This window comes from Anarrhichthys ocellatus, unplaced genomic scaffold, assembly GCF_004355925.1.
Source record: "Anarrhichthys ocellatus isolate YVR2014 unplaced genomic scaffold, GSC_Weel_1.0 scaffold41, whole genome shotgun sequence".
NCBI classification, from domain to species: domain Eukaryota; kingdom Metazoa; phylum Chordata; class Actinopteri; order Perciformes; family Anarhichadidae; genus Anarrhichthys; species Anarrhichthys ocellatus.
The window spans coordinates 2,583,035-2,598,308 of NW_022280071.1; the positions used below are offsets into that span (position 1 = coordinate 2,583,035).

Below are 15,274 nucleotides of genomic sequence, written 5' to 3' on the forward strand. Positions count from 1 at the left end.
TATGTGTATATATATATATGTATATATGTATATGTATATGTGTATATATATACATATATATATATACATATAGATATACATATATATATATACACATATATATATACATTTTGTCACAGCCAGGCTCAGAGACTGAGACAAAAACAGGGAGACAACAAGCTGGCTGCTAAAAGAAAGCAATTTATTTGTAGCAAACATAAGTAAACCAATATAACAGCACTCAAACAATAACCGAAGCAACAGTGTTACACCAGTGACAACAAGGCTCTTCCTTCCAGCCCCGGGCTGCTGAATGAAGAGGGCTTTTAACGCAGAACCACAACGGCCCAGGTGTGGCTCATCCAGCTGACGACCCTCCAATCAGCACCTGTAACAGATCATCACACACACACAACAGGGACACCTAGTGTATGGGAGGAGGAGGGTCGTCACTTATTATATATATAATAAATAGTGCCCTTCAAAGCGACTGCATAGTGTTTCAGGAAGTACATGCGTCATAAACAGGAATACAACATTTGTGATTACCAAGCCTCTATTGTCTGTATGCTGGTTCAACTACAGGTGGAATGTGAAATGCTTTTTATGAGCTCTGTGTCATTTCTGAGAGTAGCATCATTGTGTTGAGTTGTGAAAGATTATTATGTATTATTTTGCATCTCAGCCCAGAGCCATATTACAGTGTTCTGTGATAACTGTGTGACATTCAGGTCAGCCAGGACGGACATGTGCAGTGCGGCTACAGAGTGAAACGGGAGCTCTACCTGCCCATCTACCTCATCGACTTTGCCATTTTCTACGTCATACCGCTGCTTCTCGCCATCGTGCTGTATGGCTTGATAGCGCGGGTCCTCTACCTCAGGTACTGTAAAAAGGTCGAACTGTAAGGGTTCTCTACCAAGTTCATGCATGTAATGTATCAGTTTATTCATCATAACAGAGTTGTACAATGTCTTCTGTGGCTCTGGAAGAGCTTTGTCATGCCTGAGAGAATTCCCTTGATGATTTTTTATGTCAGCTTGGCCTCGGAGCTTAAATATTTATATCAAAAAGCCTGCAATACAAACTGGAGGCATGGAGCTTGCAAGAGACAGGTACCTAACAGGTGAAATGATAGACTCTTTGGGTTCCAGTGGTTTTGGGCTCCAGTGGTTTTGGATAATGAACTAGGGACAAGTCAGGATGTTGCTAGGCTTGCAGAGTTGAAAACTTGCTTTGGATGAAAGGTTGATGACCTTTACCACCCAACACTGATAGAAATACACTGTGTTTATGACATGAAATATCAAGGTCATTATTAACTCAAAGGTTTGTGGTCTGCATTCAAACACCTATATTAGTTAGGCCTTTTTGCAGGATTTCGAGACCTGTTGAAAAACCCTACAGCACATGTTAAATGAAAAGCACCTCCTATCATCTTAATTTAGTCAAGAAACCAAAGCAACCAACACATCTAACATGCTACTTGTGACCCTCCAGCCCTCTGCCCAACCATTGTGACACAAGCGCCACCACACTGCGTCGGAGCTGCAGGGAAGCCTCGGTTACGGGGAAGGGAGGACGCCAGGCCCGGCCAAAGAGCGCCCTCTCCTCCAGGAAACAGGTTTTTACCTTATTCAACGTTTACCCCCTTTCCCATCAACCCCTTCTGCGCTCTCCTTTCTTGCTGTTCTTGCTGTCTTATCTATCAAGTAATTGCCGTTTGATAGCTTTAGTCACATTTGACCCCGGTCACGTCTTTGGCTGTGTGTGTGATCTGCTGGGAAGAGGCCGTGATTCCCTCTTTGCAGCATGGTGATGATGTCCCTGCTACCCATTGCCTCAGAAAAGTGGCCTCTTATCGGCCCGCTGTCCTGGCTGTTACAAGGCCCTGAAGGCAATCGTGGCGGTAATGGCTCCTTTTCCACAGGCTGAGCAGTCAAAGAGCCTTCTTACTGAGAAACGCTCTCTCTCCTGGGTTGCAGGCGTGCTGCATTTCTGCTCTCAGATGTAGAATACATTCTCTCAGGCTTTTCAGTCTTGAAAGTATCTACCTTCATAAGCCACTCAGAAAGGTTACCGCAAAAGTTGTAATATAATTAGCATTAACAACACATATTGAGTTTATAAACAGGCATCTACACAGGAAACAGCTGGAGCTATCAAGTAGAGGTTCGACCGATTCATCGTTTTGGCCGACTTTGAATTACTTTTTTCGGCAAATTGATCTGCGAAGATGTTTTACAAACTATCGTTATAGCGCTGGTCTGTGCCTGCGTTTGGGTCCACACTCACCCCGTGACACAACGATCTGGCCAACATGGACCCAGCAGACTTAGATTCCCTCCGTCAGGCTCTTGCCTCACAAGGCGCTCTCGTGGGCCAGCATGACCAACTTCTCCAGACCTAGGTGGAGTCACTCAGTTCCCTTTCCGCTGACGTGGGCCGGATTGGATATCACCTCGAGCGGGTTTCCACACAGCTTTCCTCTCCTGCCCCGGAAGCCCCTGCAGCTCCCCCAGCGCCTTCTCAACCCCCGCCTTCTCAACCCCCCCACCCAGCCCGCCTTCTGCCCCCGGGAGCCACACATCCCTGCACTGGAACGCTATGCTGGTGACCTGGGAACATGCAAGTCCTTTTTAATGCAGTGCTCCTTAGTTTTTGATCAGCAACCCTCTAGGTATGTAACAGAGAGAGCGAAGGTTGCTTTTGTTATGGGGTCACTTACCGGGAGGGCACTAGCCTGGGCTACCAGTGTATGGGACAGTCAGTCGTCGGCTAACTCCTCCTACCAGAGTTTTTCTGATGAGATGCGTAGGGTTTTTGATCACCCTATTAGCGGTAAGGACGTTCCTTCAAGCCTACTTTCCCTATGTCAGGGCTCTCGTAGCGTAGCAGAGTTTTCTGTAGACTTTAGGACTATTGCACAGGGCTCAGGGTGGAGCGACATATCTCACCAGGGGGTCTTTCTCAGAGGGCTTAATAGCCCTGTGAGAGAGGAATTAGTAATTAGGGATGACTCGGAGAGTCTTGATGCACTAATTGCCCTTGCCATCAGACTAGAGTCGCTTCCGTGAGATTAGGAGAGAGAGACCTAGCCGCCCTCTTAGTTTGCCATTCCCTTCCTCAGCTCCTTCTCCTCCCCCTCCCGTGAGAACCAGCCATGGGCCAACTTCGAGTTTTCAGGCCCTTCCTGCCGTCCCTGTTCCCTGCTCCCCACCAGAGGAACCCATGCAGCTGGGCAGAGCACGCCTTTCAGCAGAGGAGCGCCTCCGCAGGATCAGAGCAGGAGTGTGCATTTATTGTGGCCAGGCTGGTCATTTCCTGGCCTCCTGCCCCCAGCGGCCAAAAGAGGAGGCTCGTCAGTAGAGGTGGGGATACTGGTGAGCCAAACTACTCCCTCTTCAGTCCCACAGACCAGAATGCAGCTTGAGGCTACCCTCATGTGGAACCAGCAATCCCTTCCCCTACGTGCTTTAGTGGATTCAGGAGCAGATGAGAGCTTCATCGACACAAGCCTGGTTTCCCAAGCCGGAATCCCCATCCAGCCACTCAACACTCCCCTCCGGGCCTACACTCTAAACGGGAGGCTTCTCGCTCATGTTACCCATGTCACGGAACCACTGCACCTGGTGTTGTCGGGTAATCACCATGAGTTAATTCGACTCCATATCATATCCTCCCCTCACACCCCCTTGGTTCTCGGTCAGACCTGGTTAAGGCTCCACAATCCCCAGATTGATTGGTCGAAGAGTAGTGTTCAGAGCTGGAGCTCTTTCTGTCATTCCTCATGCCTGAGATCTGCCAGAGCTCCGACAGAAGGCTCTGCCCCCGCACTTACCACTGAACCCCTGGATCTGTCAGCTGTTCCCTCTATGTATCAGGATCTAAGGGAGGCTTTCAGCAAGAAGCAGGCTCTCTCTCTACCCCCGCACCAACCCTATGATTGTGCCATTGACCTGCTGCCTGGTGCTCCTTTACCCGCTAGTCGGTTGTACAACCTGTCTCGCCCTGAGCGGGAGTCCATGGAGACTTGCATACGAGACTCTCTAGCAGCAGGTATAATTAGGCCGTCATCCTTCCCGGTTGGTGCTGGGTTTTTCTTTGTGTCCAAGAAGGACCGTACCCTCCGTCCCTGCATTGACTAGCGGGGGTTGAATAATAATTGTGGACCACAATTTACATCCCAGGTATGGAAGGCTTTCTGTAAGGCTATTGGGGCATCTGTCAGTCTCTCGTCCGGTTATCATCCACAGACTAATGGACAGGCTGAGCGGGCCAACCAAGACCTTGGAGCGGCGCTACGGTGTGTCACAGCCCGGAATCCCTCGTCCTGGTGTGAGCATCTTCCCTGGGTAGAATATGCCCATAACTCTTTGTCAAGTGCTGCCACAGGGTTATCGCCGTTTGAATGTTCCTTAGGGTATCAGCCACCTCTCTTCCCAGTCCACGAGGAGGAGGTTGCAGTACCCTCAGTCCAGGCCCATCTTCGCCGTTGTCGCAGGGTGTGGAAGGAGGCCCGCTCGGCTTTACTACGATCAGCGGAACGCAACCAGCGCATTGCAGACCGGCATCGGACCCCGGCACCAAGATACAGTACCTGCCAGGTCAGAAGGTTTGGTTATCTTCAAGGGATATTCCGTTACAGACTGCTTCTAAGAAGCTTACGCCCCGTTACATTGGGCCCTTTGAGATAGACTCCATCATTAACCCTTCGGCCATGAAACTTAAGTTGCCTGCTTCGTTGAGGATTCACCCCACATTCCATGTCTCCCAGTTGAAGCCTGTCTCGGTCAGTCCACTTTTCCCTCCAGCCGTTCCCCCTCCACCCCCCCGGATCATTGATGACCACCCAGCCTACACTGTCCGGCGGATCCTGGAGTGCGCCGTCGGGGCCGTGGACTCCAGTACCTCGTGGACTGGGAGGGATATGGCCCTGAGGAGCGGAGCTGGATATCCCGCCAGCTCATCTTCGACCCTTCCCTCATCCGGGACTTCCATAGGGATCACCCTGGCAAGCCTGGCGGATCGCCTGGAGGCTCTCGTTGAGGGGGAGGTACTGTCACGGCTAGACTGTGTGTGTGTGTGTGTGTGTGTGTGTGTCATATGGGCAGGGCTCCGACCTGGTCTCCTCCCGGCTTCCTAATTACAACTCACCTCACCTGCCCAGTCAAACCAGCTGCACTCCATCAACTCATCAACCCAACAGTATATCTACCCCGGTTCTTCATCCACTCTTCGCCAGATCATTGTTACAGCTCATGTGTTTTTTCATCCTCCCGGTTCCCCAGTCTGCCTGCCCTGCCATACCTCCTGCTGCCTGGATTCCACCCTCACCCTCCCTGGATTTTCCCACTGTGCTCTGGTTATCCCCCCCCTTGGTTTCCTGTCAATAAACCTTTCACCTATAATCCCTGGTCTGTGCCTGCGTTTGGGTCCACACTCACACCCCGTGACACAACGCATTATTCTTTGGTTAGAAGATGTGGTGTAAACCTTTGCAGTCCCGGTGAACGAAGGATTTTGCGGCAAGCATTCAAGTGGTGTTCATATCAATCATGACCTGTTTTCAGCTCATCTCTCAAGTGAAATGCTGCGCACAGAACCATTGGTGGATTTGGTTTCAAGCCTGGTATGAACTGCTCAAAAACCAGGCTATTTATGAGGACATGTTCTGGCTGTGATGCGGCTGCTGGAGCTCAGCAAGACCACTCTAGACAATGCGTAGGTTCCACCAGACGCACTTCAGTAGTTCCAGTCTATTCTTGATGGGGCTGTGGAGCGTCTCCTCTACTGGTTGAGGGGATGCACCCAAATTAGCCCCCCCTGTGGTCTTTAAAGTAAGCATCCTCCTTCTGCTATCAGGTATTGTATGTGAAATTCAGATAAGAAATAATTATGAGGACGCATGTATTTTTAACTTAAACATAAAAAATACTAAAACTGTATTTTGAAGTACAATAAATTTTCCATTCATGTTCGTAACTGGACTTTTAACTGTATGAACTTTGTCTGCAGGCTACAGCCAAACAACAAAAAACTACTTACAAATGTTGGGAAATTGTAAATACCAATACATTGCTTTGTGAAATATTTTGCTTTTCATTATTTATTTTAAAATGAATAAAATTAAATCATCAATCATTAACCCTCCGGTGAAATTACTTCCGTGGACTGAAAATCATTGTTTTATGTGACGGCCTTCCCTTGGAGTCCTGTTTATATCCACTTGTTCAAACTATTTGTTTTAGCAGCTTTAAGGTTTTAATGTACGTGGGCTTGTAATTTGGATTTTTTATCAAATAACCAGATATGTTCCAACACTATTGCTCATGTTTTGTTCTTTTGTTTTGTGCCCATCTGAGCTGTGAATGTGCTCTAATTGCTATCGTCACTTAAACTATGTCTCTGCAGAAAAACATGTTTCCTTCTGTACTGCTGGATGCCTTAAAAGGACTTCTCCTAAGAATTATTGTGTCTGCAGGTTGTGCAAAATCCCAGATTACAGGATAACCCTTTAATTCAATGGGTGTGGAATGCTTTACCTTCCCATGCAACCTTTAGCAGAGGTTGTTTCTGTGTCACTGTGTTGCTCGTGAGTGTCTCTGCATGAACACGGGCCTGGGTGAAAGTGAACTCTTTTGCGAGAGCAGAGAGAAGATCCTAATCTTGTGTGTTCAAGGGGCTCCATCTAGGAGCAGAAGATTTGCATAATGGGATTTAGGATTTACATTGAAGTTTCCTTAATACCGCAGATGGTTTTGCTCTCTCAGTTCTTCAATGGGCACTTCATGCTCTTTTATTCTTTTGATAGGCAAACTCAATCTGATAGCAGTTTGATAAACTTGTGTATGCCAAAGAATGGCACTTTTATGATTAGATACTAATACAGTGTGGTGTGAGATTGTATAGTTTTAATCTCTGACAGTCTCTTCATGTCTGTGATCTCCTCAAGTGCATGTTGAGGAGGACAGATGGGGAAGCGTGGTCATTGTTTCCTGAGGCGAGGCGATAGCATCGGAGGCTAAATGTGAGTTCTTTGGCTCAGTGGGCTGAACGGTGCATCCGTTGGATTCTGGATTCGGTCTGCGAGCTAAAAAAAAACTCTGATTTGTTTGTAATGCTGGAGTCAAGTATCCTGCTGCCACATAATTACAGTCTTAATATGCATATTCAAAATGTCACTCCGGTGCTTTCTGTCTCATTATGGCAGAGGAGAGATAATTAGAAAGCTCTCTTCCACGCCTCCTTCGTATTCAATTAAACACTTGTGGTTTATGAGTTCATCCTTTTTAACTACCTGCCGAGGTGACCGTCACTGTCTAACTGCTCACTGCCCTGACACGGACCCTGATCTCGAGGAGGCGTTGGCATGATGCCTGGTGAACGTGGCTGCAGGGTCTGGGAGGGGGTAGGCATGTTATTTGCCACTGATGAGACTAATCGCTTGAGTCTTATGGGCTGACTCGGTCTAGTCCCCTCCCGGGTCTCCAAGGGGTTCAGAGAATGTCGGAGCCGTTACCATGGTAAGCAGCCCGTGGACCGGTGGGGGGGGAACACCTTTCTGAGACACTACAGCGCTTTACCATTTGAGGTTGAATGTCTTTGCTGTCCGTTTGGATCTCTTGGTTGGCTGCCGTTTCGTATGTTTGTGTAACACATAAAACTATGTATAATAAAAGTGTATAAAACATGGACAGAGCCTCTGTGACTCCATCTAGCTAAAAATGGCGCTGTCGGGAAAAACAAGGGGAGGCGGAATCTGCTTCTACATTAAAGAAGGTTGGTGTTCAGATGTCACAGTGTTGAAGGAATCATGCAGCCGTCACTTAGAAACCCTTTTCATAGACTGTAAACCATTTTATTCACCGCTGGAGTTCTCCTCATTCATTCTGGTCGGTGTCTACCTCCTCAGGCCTGTGTGAGTGAGGTGCTCCAACACCTAGCTGAGCAGATCACCAACATGGAGCACAAACAACCAGACTCCCTGCTCATTGTTCTTGGGGACTTTAACAGAGCAAACCTCTGCAAAGAACTGCCTAAATACAGACAACATTTTAAGTGTCGCACCAGGGACAAAACACACTGGACCACTGCTACACTGTAATAAAGGACACATATCACTCAGTCACCCGTGCAGCTCTGGGACTCTCTGATCATTGTCTGGTTCATCTTCTCCCGACCTACAGGCAGGAAGTAAAATCTGCAAAGCCTGTGGTGAAGACTGTGAGGAGATGGATCAATGAGGCAAAGCTGGAGTTACAGTCCTGCTTTGCCTGCACTGATTGGAGTGTTTTTCAGGCTGCTGCTACAGACCTGGATGAGCTCACTGACACTGTGACATCATACATCAGTTTTTGTGAGGACATGTGTGTGCCGAGAAAAACCTTCTGCACATTCAACAACAATAAACCTGGTTTACTGTAAGACTCAGGCAGCTTTGTCGGGCTAAGGAGGAGGCCTACAGAAGTTATTGTCCTTGGTGACTTTAACAAAGGAAACCTCAGCCATGAACTCCCTAAATACAGATTAAATGCTCAACCAGAGAGGAGAACATTTTAGACCACTGTTACACCACAATAACCAGGGCCTATCACGCCGTCCCTCGTGCTGCACTGGGTCTCTCTGACCACGTCATGGTCCATCTGATTCCTGCTTACAGGCAGAAACTAAAGCTCTGTAAACCTGTGGTGAGGAAATTCAAGCAGTGGACCATTGAAGCTATTGTTTGGACTGTACAGACTGGGATGTTTTCAGGACTGCTACCAACAGTCTGGATGAGTACACAGAGGCTGTGACGTCGTACATCAGCTTCTGTGAGGACAGCTGTGTTCCGGGGTGAGTTATAACAACGACAAACCCTGGTTTACAGCAGAACTCAGACAGCTAAGACTGCACAACGAACAGGCATTTAGGAGTGGGGACAAGGACTTGTACAAAGAGGCAAAATACAGGTTTAGCAAGGCGTGAGAGACGCTAAACAACTGTAGGAACGGAGGAGAGCGCAGACTGCGGCAGGCAGGTCCTAAATACCCCTGGGAGACTGGCCAGGTGTTCCCAATTCTACTGATAGGCTCCGCCTACAAGGGACCTGCAAGACAACATAGACAAGCAACAAGGGAAAGCCCACAGCAGACCTTGCTTAAAGCAAGAGGCTGTGAGTCCCCCGTCGACGCTGTGGAGTCCTTCCGCTTCCTGGGCTCCATCATAACCCAGGACCTCAAGTGGGAGCTGAACATCAGCTCCATCACCAAGAAGGCTCAGCAGAGGATGTACTTCCTGAGGCAGTTGAAGAAATTCAACCTGCCAAAGACAATGATGGTGCACTTCTACACAGCCATCATTGAGTCCATCCTCTGCTCCTCCATCACAGTCTGGTACGCTGCAGCCACTGCCAAGGACAAGGGCAGGCTGCAGCGCATCATTTGCTCTGCCGAGAGGTTGATTGGCTGCAATCTGCCATCCCTCCAGGACTTGTTCACTTCAAGAACACCTGAAGCGAGCAAGAAGGATTGTAACCGACCCCTCTCACCCTGGACATAAACTGTTCATGCCCCTTCCATCTGGTAGGAGGCTGAGGTCCATCAGGACCAAGACCTCACGACACATGACATTTTTTCCCGTCTTCAGTCGGGCTCATCAACAAAGCCCGGGACCCCCACTGACTCTGTCATCCCCAGGACAATTTCCTACCGGTCACTCCCCTGCACAATTTCCTACCGGTCACTCCCCTGCACATCCTCTAGGTTTCTTATTTAAATACACTCGACACTTTACATTACACCACTGTACATGTCACTTGTTTATAGTCCTGTTATCTGTTCATTTGTGCACTTTATTTTACATGTTATTGTGAATTTGAATATGTTTCTACTTTTTGCACTGTGTTGATTGTTTAATGTTATGCACCATCCGACATGTCAAATTCCTTGTATGTGCAACATACCGCGGCAATAAATGGTTCTGATTCTGATTCTGAAGTGGAGACAGGATCCTTTACAACCAGACCAGAAACACACTGACAAAAGAGATCAGGGTAGCAAAGACGAACTTCACTGAAAAGTTGGAAAACCGGGTTTCAGCCAACGACCCTGCGTCAGTGTGGACAGGCCTGCAGGTACTCACCATCTACAGGAGACCATACAACATCTAAAAATCATTGTTGACTATGTTTAATCAAATTCACACTACTGTTCTCCTTCACCCTCTGTATTTACTGCCTGTCCATTTCTGACTCCTCACTTGTCTCTGCTGCAAAAAACAGAAAATGACAAACAGCACATACATGTAAGCAAAATGGGTTTAATAATGATATATATATATGCAGTAATACTTTATTATGTCAATATAATTATGTGTAATTGTGTGTTTGTGTTTTTAAATTGAGCCTACAGGTTCCACTGTATAAACCAAAGAACATAAATATGTCTCTGGTGAAAACAGTTTGAATTGGACCAGGTGAGATTCTGTTTGTGTTGAACAGCATAATGCTGATCCTATCCTGGGCACAGTGGGCAGTACCTGCGGTTCATCTCTCATCTCCATCACCTTCTCTCTTTATTTTTCACTCAGTCTCTTCTCTTCCCAAAGCTGAGCTTTAAATAACCTTCGTTTCACCTCTCTGGCTCAGTGAGGAAAGTAGACACATGGAGGCTATTTAGTGGTGAAAGTGAAACTAACGAGCTGTAATGATTGCCAATGTTTAATGTAGGGGGACTGTCCAGCAGCTATTGGTCAGATGAGGTCTGGGGATGAATGGCATTGAACTACAAGCAGTCCGCTAGTAACACTATCTAGTTGTCGGAATCATGAACTGCCTGTCTGCTCTCCTCAAGTTGTTGACAAAATGAAAGAACCACCGTGTTGAGTAAATATTATGTAGTACCGTCAAGATCATCCACTTCATCACGTCACTGCCACACACACACAAGCAATGAGATGAGCAAGTTGTTTATCTTTTAGTCAAAAGATAATGAGGCCAGGACCTCCATGGTGGTACGGCCATGTCGGCAAACTCAAATGTTGAGTCGGTCGCTTGACTTTCCTCGAGGAACTTGATTATTTAGCTTGAAGCCCTCTCAAAATGGCAACCGTTTTTTGAAAAGTTAAACCTCCTCAAGTGTAAGTTTATACTGGATATCATTTTAAATTAGAGTTTAAAGTTTTAGTGGTTTAGTTTGAATTCAATATTTCCGAATTTTAAGCTTCTTTTAAAGTTTGGTTTAAAGTTAAACCATAATTGAATCATGTTTAAAATGAATCCTTGTTGGTGTAACCCAGCCGTAGAGGCTTTATCAACACAATCCTTCCTATCACATCTGTTTGATGGGGTTCTAATGGGCTGTATCTCTCTTTCTTCCCTACAGGTGACAAAGATGCTGGCAGTAGTGGTGATCCTATTTGCTCTACTGTGGATGCCCTACCGGACTTTAGTTTTGATCAACTCTTTTGTGTCCACGCCCTATCTGGATGCCTGGTTCCTCCTGTTCTGCCGGACATGCATCTATGCCAACAGTGCTATAAACCCTGTGATATACAATGCCATGTCTCAGAAGTTTCGCTCAGCATTTCGCGGGCTTTACCGCTGCCAACCGCCAGAGGGAAACCAGAGGACGCTGTCAATGATCCACACGGGCTTCGGCACCATTCGAGACCCCCGAGCCTCCCAGGCCAATAGCAATGGAACCGATGAAAATGCAAGGAGAGACCTCTTGAATACTGACACTGATATAACTACAAAGCAGAATGGAAGTGGTCATCAGGAGACAGCAACAGCCAATGGCAAGAAAGCAGACCACCCCATCGACATAAGCCCAGCTACTAGCTTTGGTGTAGGTCCAGCTGAGACGACACCATCTGGTGATGACGAGTTGGTTTTGCCTTCATTAAATGATGCTACAGTTTATTTAGCAGACAGACTTACAACACACGATAAGCAGGAGAGCATGTAAACTTCTGTATCGCCACATTGTAGGATATCTATAGATCTGTAACCACCGCTTAAATTCAATGCCAAAAAACAAACAACAAAACTATAAAATTGATCTGATTGGATCCAGTGGATTGCTCATGGGCAGGATCCAATTTCTGTCAAAACTAAATCTGAGAAGAAACATGAGCGTTTATTTTGTGATTTAAAAGTGGTAGATTTCACCTTGACCACTGAGATCACATGGAAGTAGATGAAAGATCATAAGTAGATGTCATACTGTGGTATGGAAACATTATTTCTTCGGTCACTAAATTGCATGTCAAAATGTTGGCTCATAAATGAATTAGAGTTTGTAGAAGAGAGGCTGCATATGTTTCGTTAAAAGCAGATTTTACTCTCCAAAAATACATAACCTGTTCTCCACAGGTTCTTGTTCTGAACCAAGACCTTAAGGAATTCAGATATTAGAAATTCAAGTAGAAAAATGAATAATGCGATGTTTCTGTAAATTGATAATGAGTTGAGTGTCTCTTTGTGTCACCCTTCATTCAGTCAAACAGTTTGACAAACAGATCTCAGTCCCATATTCAGCTGGCAGGTTGTCGGACAAAGAAACGCTGCTGTCATTGTGTCTTTGTGCACATCTGGCAGCCCAGAGCCCTCCGTCCTGTCCCTGTTCAGTCAGGAGGAGACCTACCGCACATATCAAGCAGCAATACTTTTCTCTGTGCAAATTTTATTTTATCTGTTTCCCCCCAACCCTTGTGGGCCCTTTTCTGTGGCGGGCCGCGGTAAACCCATGCATTAAGACGGCTGTTCATGAAACTCCTTATTTTTGATAATCTCTGCAACTTTTTATAATCAAAGGGCACATTGATTATAAAAAGCTGCTTTTTTCTTGCTTGTTCAAAATGACTTGCCACGTTACTTTGTTGGTGATTTCTGAATCCCTTGAGACATAATATGACTTTTAGGAGACATAGTCTTCCTTTGCAGGAGTATTTTTAACAAACATTGCAATGTTTCTTTAGCCTTAAGCCAGATATGCGATTTAGAAATCTAAAATACTGATCTGACTCAACATAATCATTATGTGTATCATCATTATCATATCAGTGTTATCATCATCATCATCAAGATCAACATCATTCAATTTCATGAGTGCGGAACACATGGAGACACTGACTGGTGTCGTGCTGTTTATTTGCTCTTTTAAATGGATAAACCTGACGTGTGTAAACTAGACTTTGATATTTTAACTTTTAAAAGGTGTTCGGTGTTTCCTCCTGAACTGTATTGTTGTCAGAATGCTAACGCGTTAAACGCAGTAAAGTTCACATTTTGTCCAGATATGTCATTCTACTGAGTGAGCATTCCAAAGACATCCAATATGTACAGCTGTGGAACTGATACTTGGTCTGAGATTTTTTCCACATAAACCTGACTCACCTGCTTATCCTCACTGACAAAGACAACGTACATGTTAAGAAATAAACTGTACAGCTAAAGAGTGCATTTTTTTGACATTTGATATCATTTGCACTCTTTGCCTTTGACCGTAGCGCAGCTAGAGAACTCATTATCCGTCCTTTAAGGATAAAGCCTCATCTCAGGACATAGAGATGTACATTGAACTACCTGTTCCTTCTCGCTGCATTGAGAGTTGGTCTTTATGCTTCATAGCATTTCATTACAGGGAACAAATCTTGAAAAGAACACTTGTTGCTGTCTTACCAAGGATAAAGGGAGAAGATTGACAATAAGTCCAGCACAGTAATCCAGCGCTAGCTTAGCATGTTTTATTTAGTTCAAAGGATACTTTACCCAATAACTGACCTTGTGTTACCTTCAGTTATTGAATGCATCCACGGTGAACGGAGAATCAAAGAACAGAAGAAAGTCTTGATGAAATGAAGTAAATGGGGGCCGCGTTTAACAACAGCAAAACTATACCAAAAGTATAGTCGTAAGTAATTCAAATATTAAGGCAATAGCAAGGATCTGCTTCAGTAAACTTGTCCCATAAATCAGCTCCAACTTTAACTGATGACAACACTGAGTGAACCTGTGTCCCAACAGGCACTCTCATTCCACTACCGTAGCACCTTAGCATGCTGTACACAGCTGAATATGATGTATTGAGTGGTATTAGCTTCCTGGCATCATCTTCAATGTAAGAAAGTGAGTGTAAATAACTTCATGTAATATTAAGATCACTTCTTTTTATCTAGTTAGCAGCTAGCAACATTCAGTTAAATGTAAACTCTGAAGCTATTATTTCCAAGGGGAAATGAAGCTCTGCATGTAACCCTGTTTCTGTTCCTTTCTCTGTTGCTGTAGTTACTGTAAGTGATGAATGTATGTATATGTAAGTTATGATTGTTTTCTTTCTGCAATTTGTGGAATGCACTGCATGCCTGCACTGATCTTGCTGGAGCTAGTTGGCTTTTGACGTAATTAGTACACAGAATGTATTTGTGTTTTTATATTCCCGACAGTTTGCTTCATTACTGATGAGTAAGCAGAAATCCTTCTCGTTTATTTACTGGACACTTGAGCTTTTATGAAATGTGCTATGTGAATGTAGCAGTGCTGATGTTCAATGAAAATAAATCATGTAAAACATTTGCAGACTTTTTATAATTTTAGGAAAGATTGAATGATTGTTTTGAGCATAACAAGCTGTAATCACAACAATGACATATCGTCCTATAAAGCCTTTTGCACTGTTAACAATGATGACTAATGATGGTAAGTGTGCGCACGCAGTTTGGCAACCGAAGTACGGCAGAGTGCAATATCTTGGCAAGAACATAAACCACCAAAGATTCATGTGGTCCAATATTTAGTGTCCACATATATACAGGTACCTGGTGGAGAAACCTAGCATGTAACGTTACAGCAGCAAGACACAAGTCACTAGATGATCAGCTCTGTTATCTGTGGTCATGTGCAGAACAACACCATGACAGACTCAGAGGTCTGACTTTATTCACTTTAATATGGGCGCTAAGAAGAGTTGAACCAATGAGCGTGTTCACTGGAGACCAGAATGCGTCGTGCTTGCACGTTTAAAGAATCGTGATCCTGTCTGAATTCTGTCGATCTTGAGTCCGCTGACTCTGATAACCGAACATGCAACCAACCATATAGTTTTAATGCAGTGTTTAAAACTAGCTGAAACTTGTATGATTGGCTGGGGCGTGATTGGCACGCGCATATTTTTGATGACATGGCAGTAGAAGGGAATCTAAAGTTCATTAAATGTTCCAATATGTTTAGCATCTAGTTGCTAACTTCCTGTCTGTTGGTGGTGCTGGATATGTAGCGTGCAGTGGGTTCATCAGAGCGGTGTTGCTGGAA

At 45.3% G+C, this 15,274-nt stretch overlaps 1 protein-coding gene across 1 annotated transcript; it reads left to right on the forward strand.

Annotated features, from left to right (window-relative positions):
• Positions 1-698: 698 nt before the first annotated feature.
• On the forward strand, positions 699-14,452 carry trhr2 (thyrotropin releasing hormone receptor 2; the record flags this gene model as incomplete). The annotated part of the gene is made up of 3 exons (XM_031868116.1): positions 699-862; positions 1,480-1,603; positions 11,346-14,452. Coding segments are annotated over 3 exons (873 nt in total), but the record flags the coding sequence as incomplete, so codon positions are not given.
• Positions 14,453-15,274: the final 822 nt, after the last annotated feature.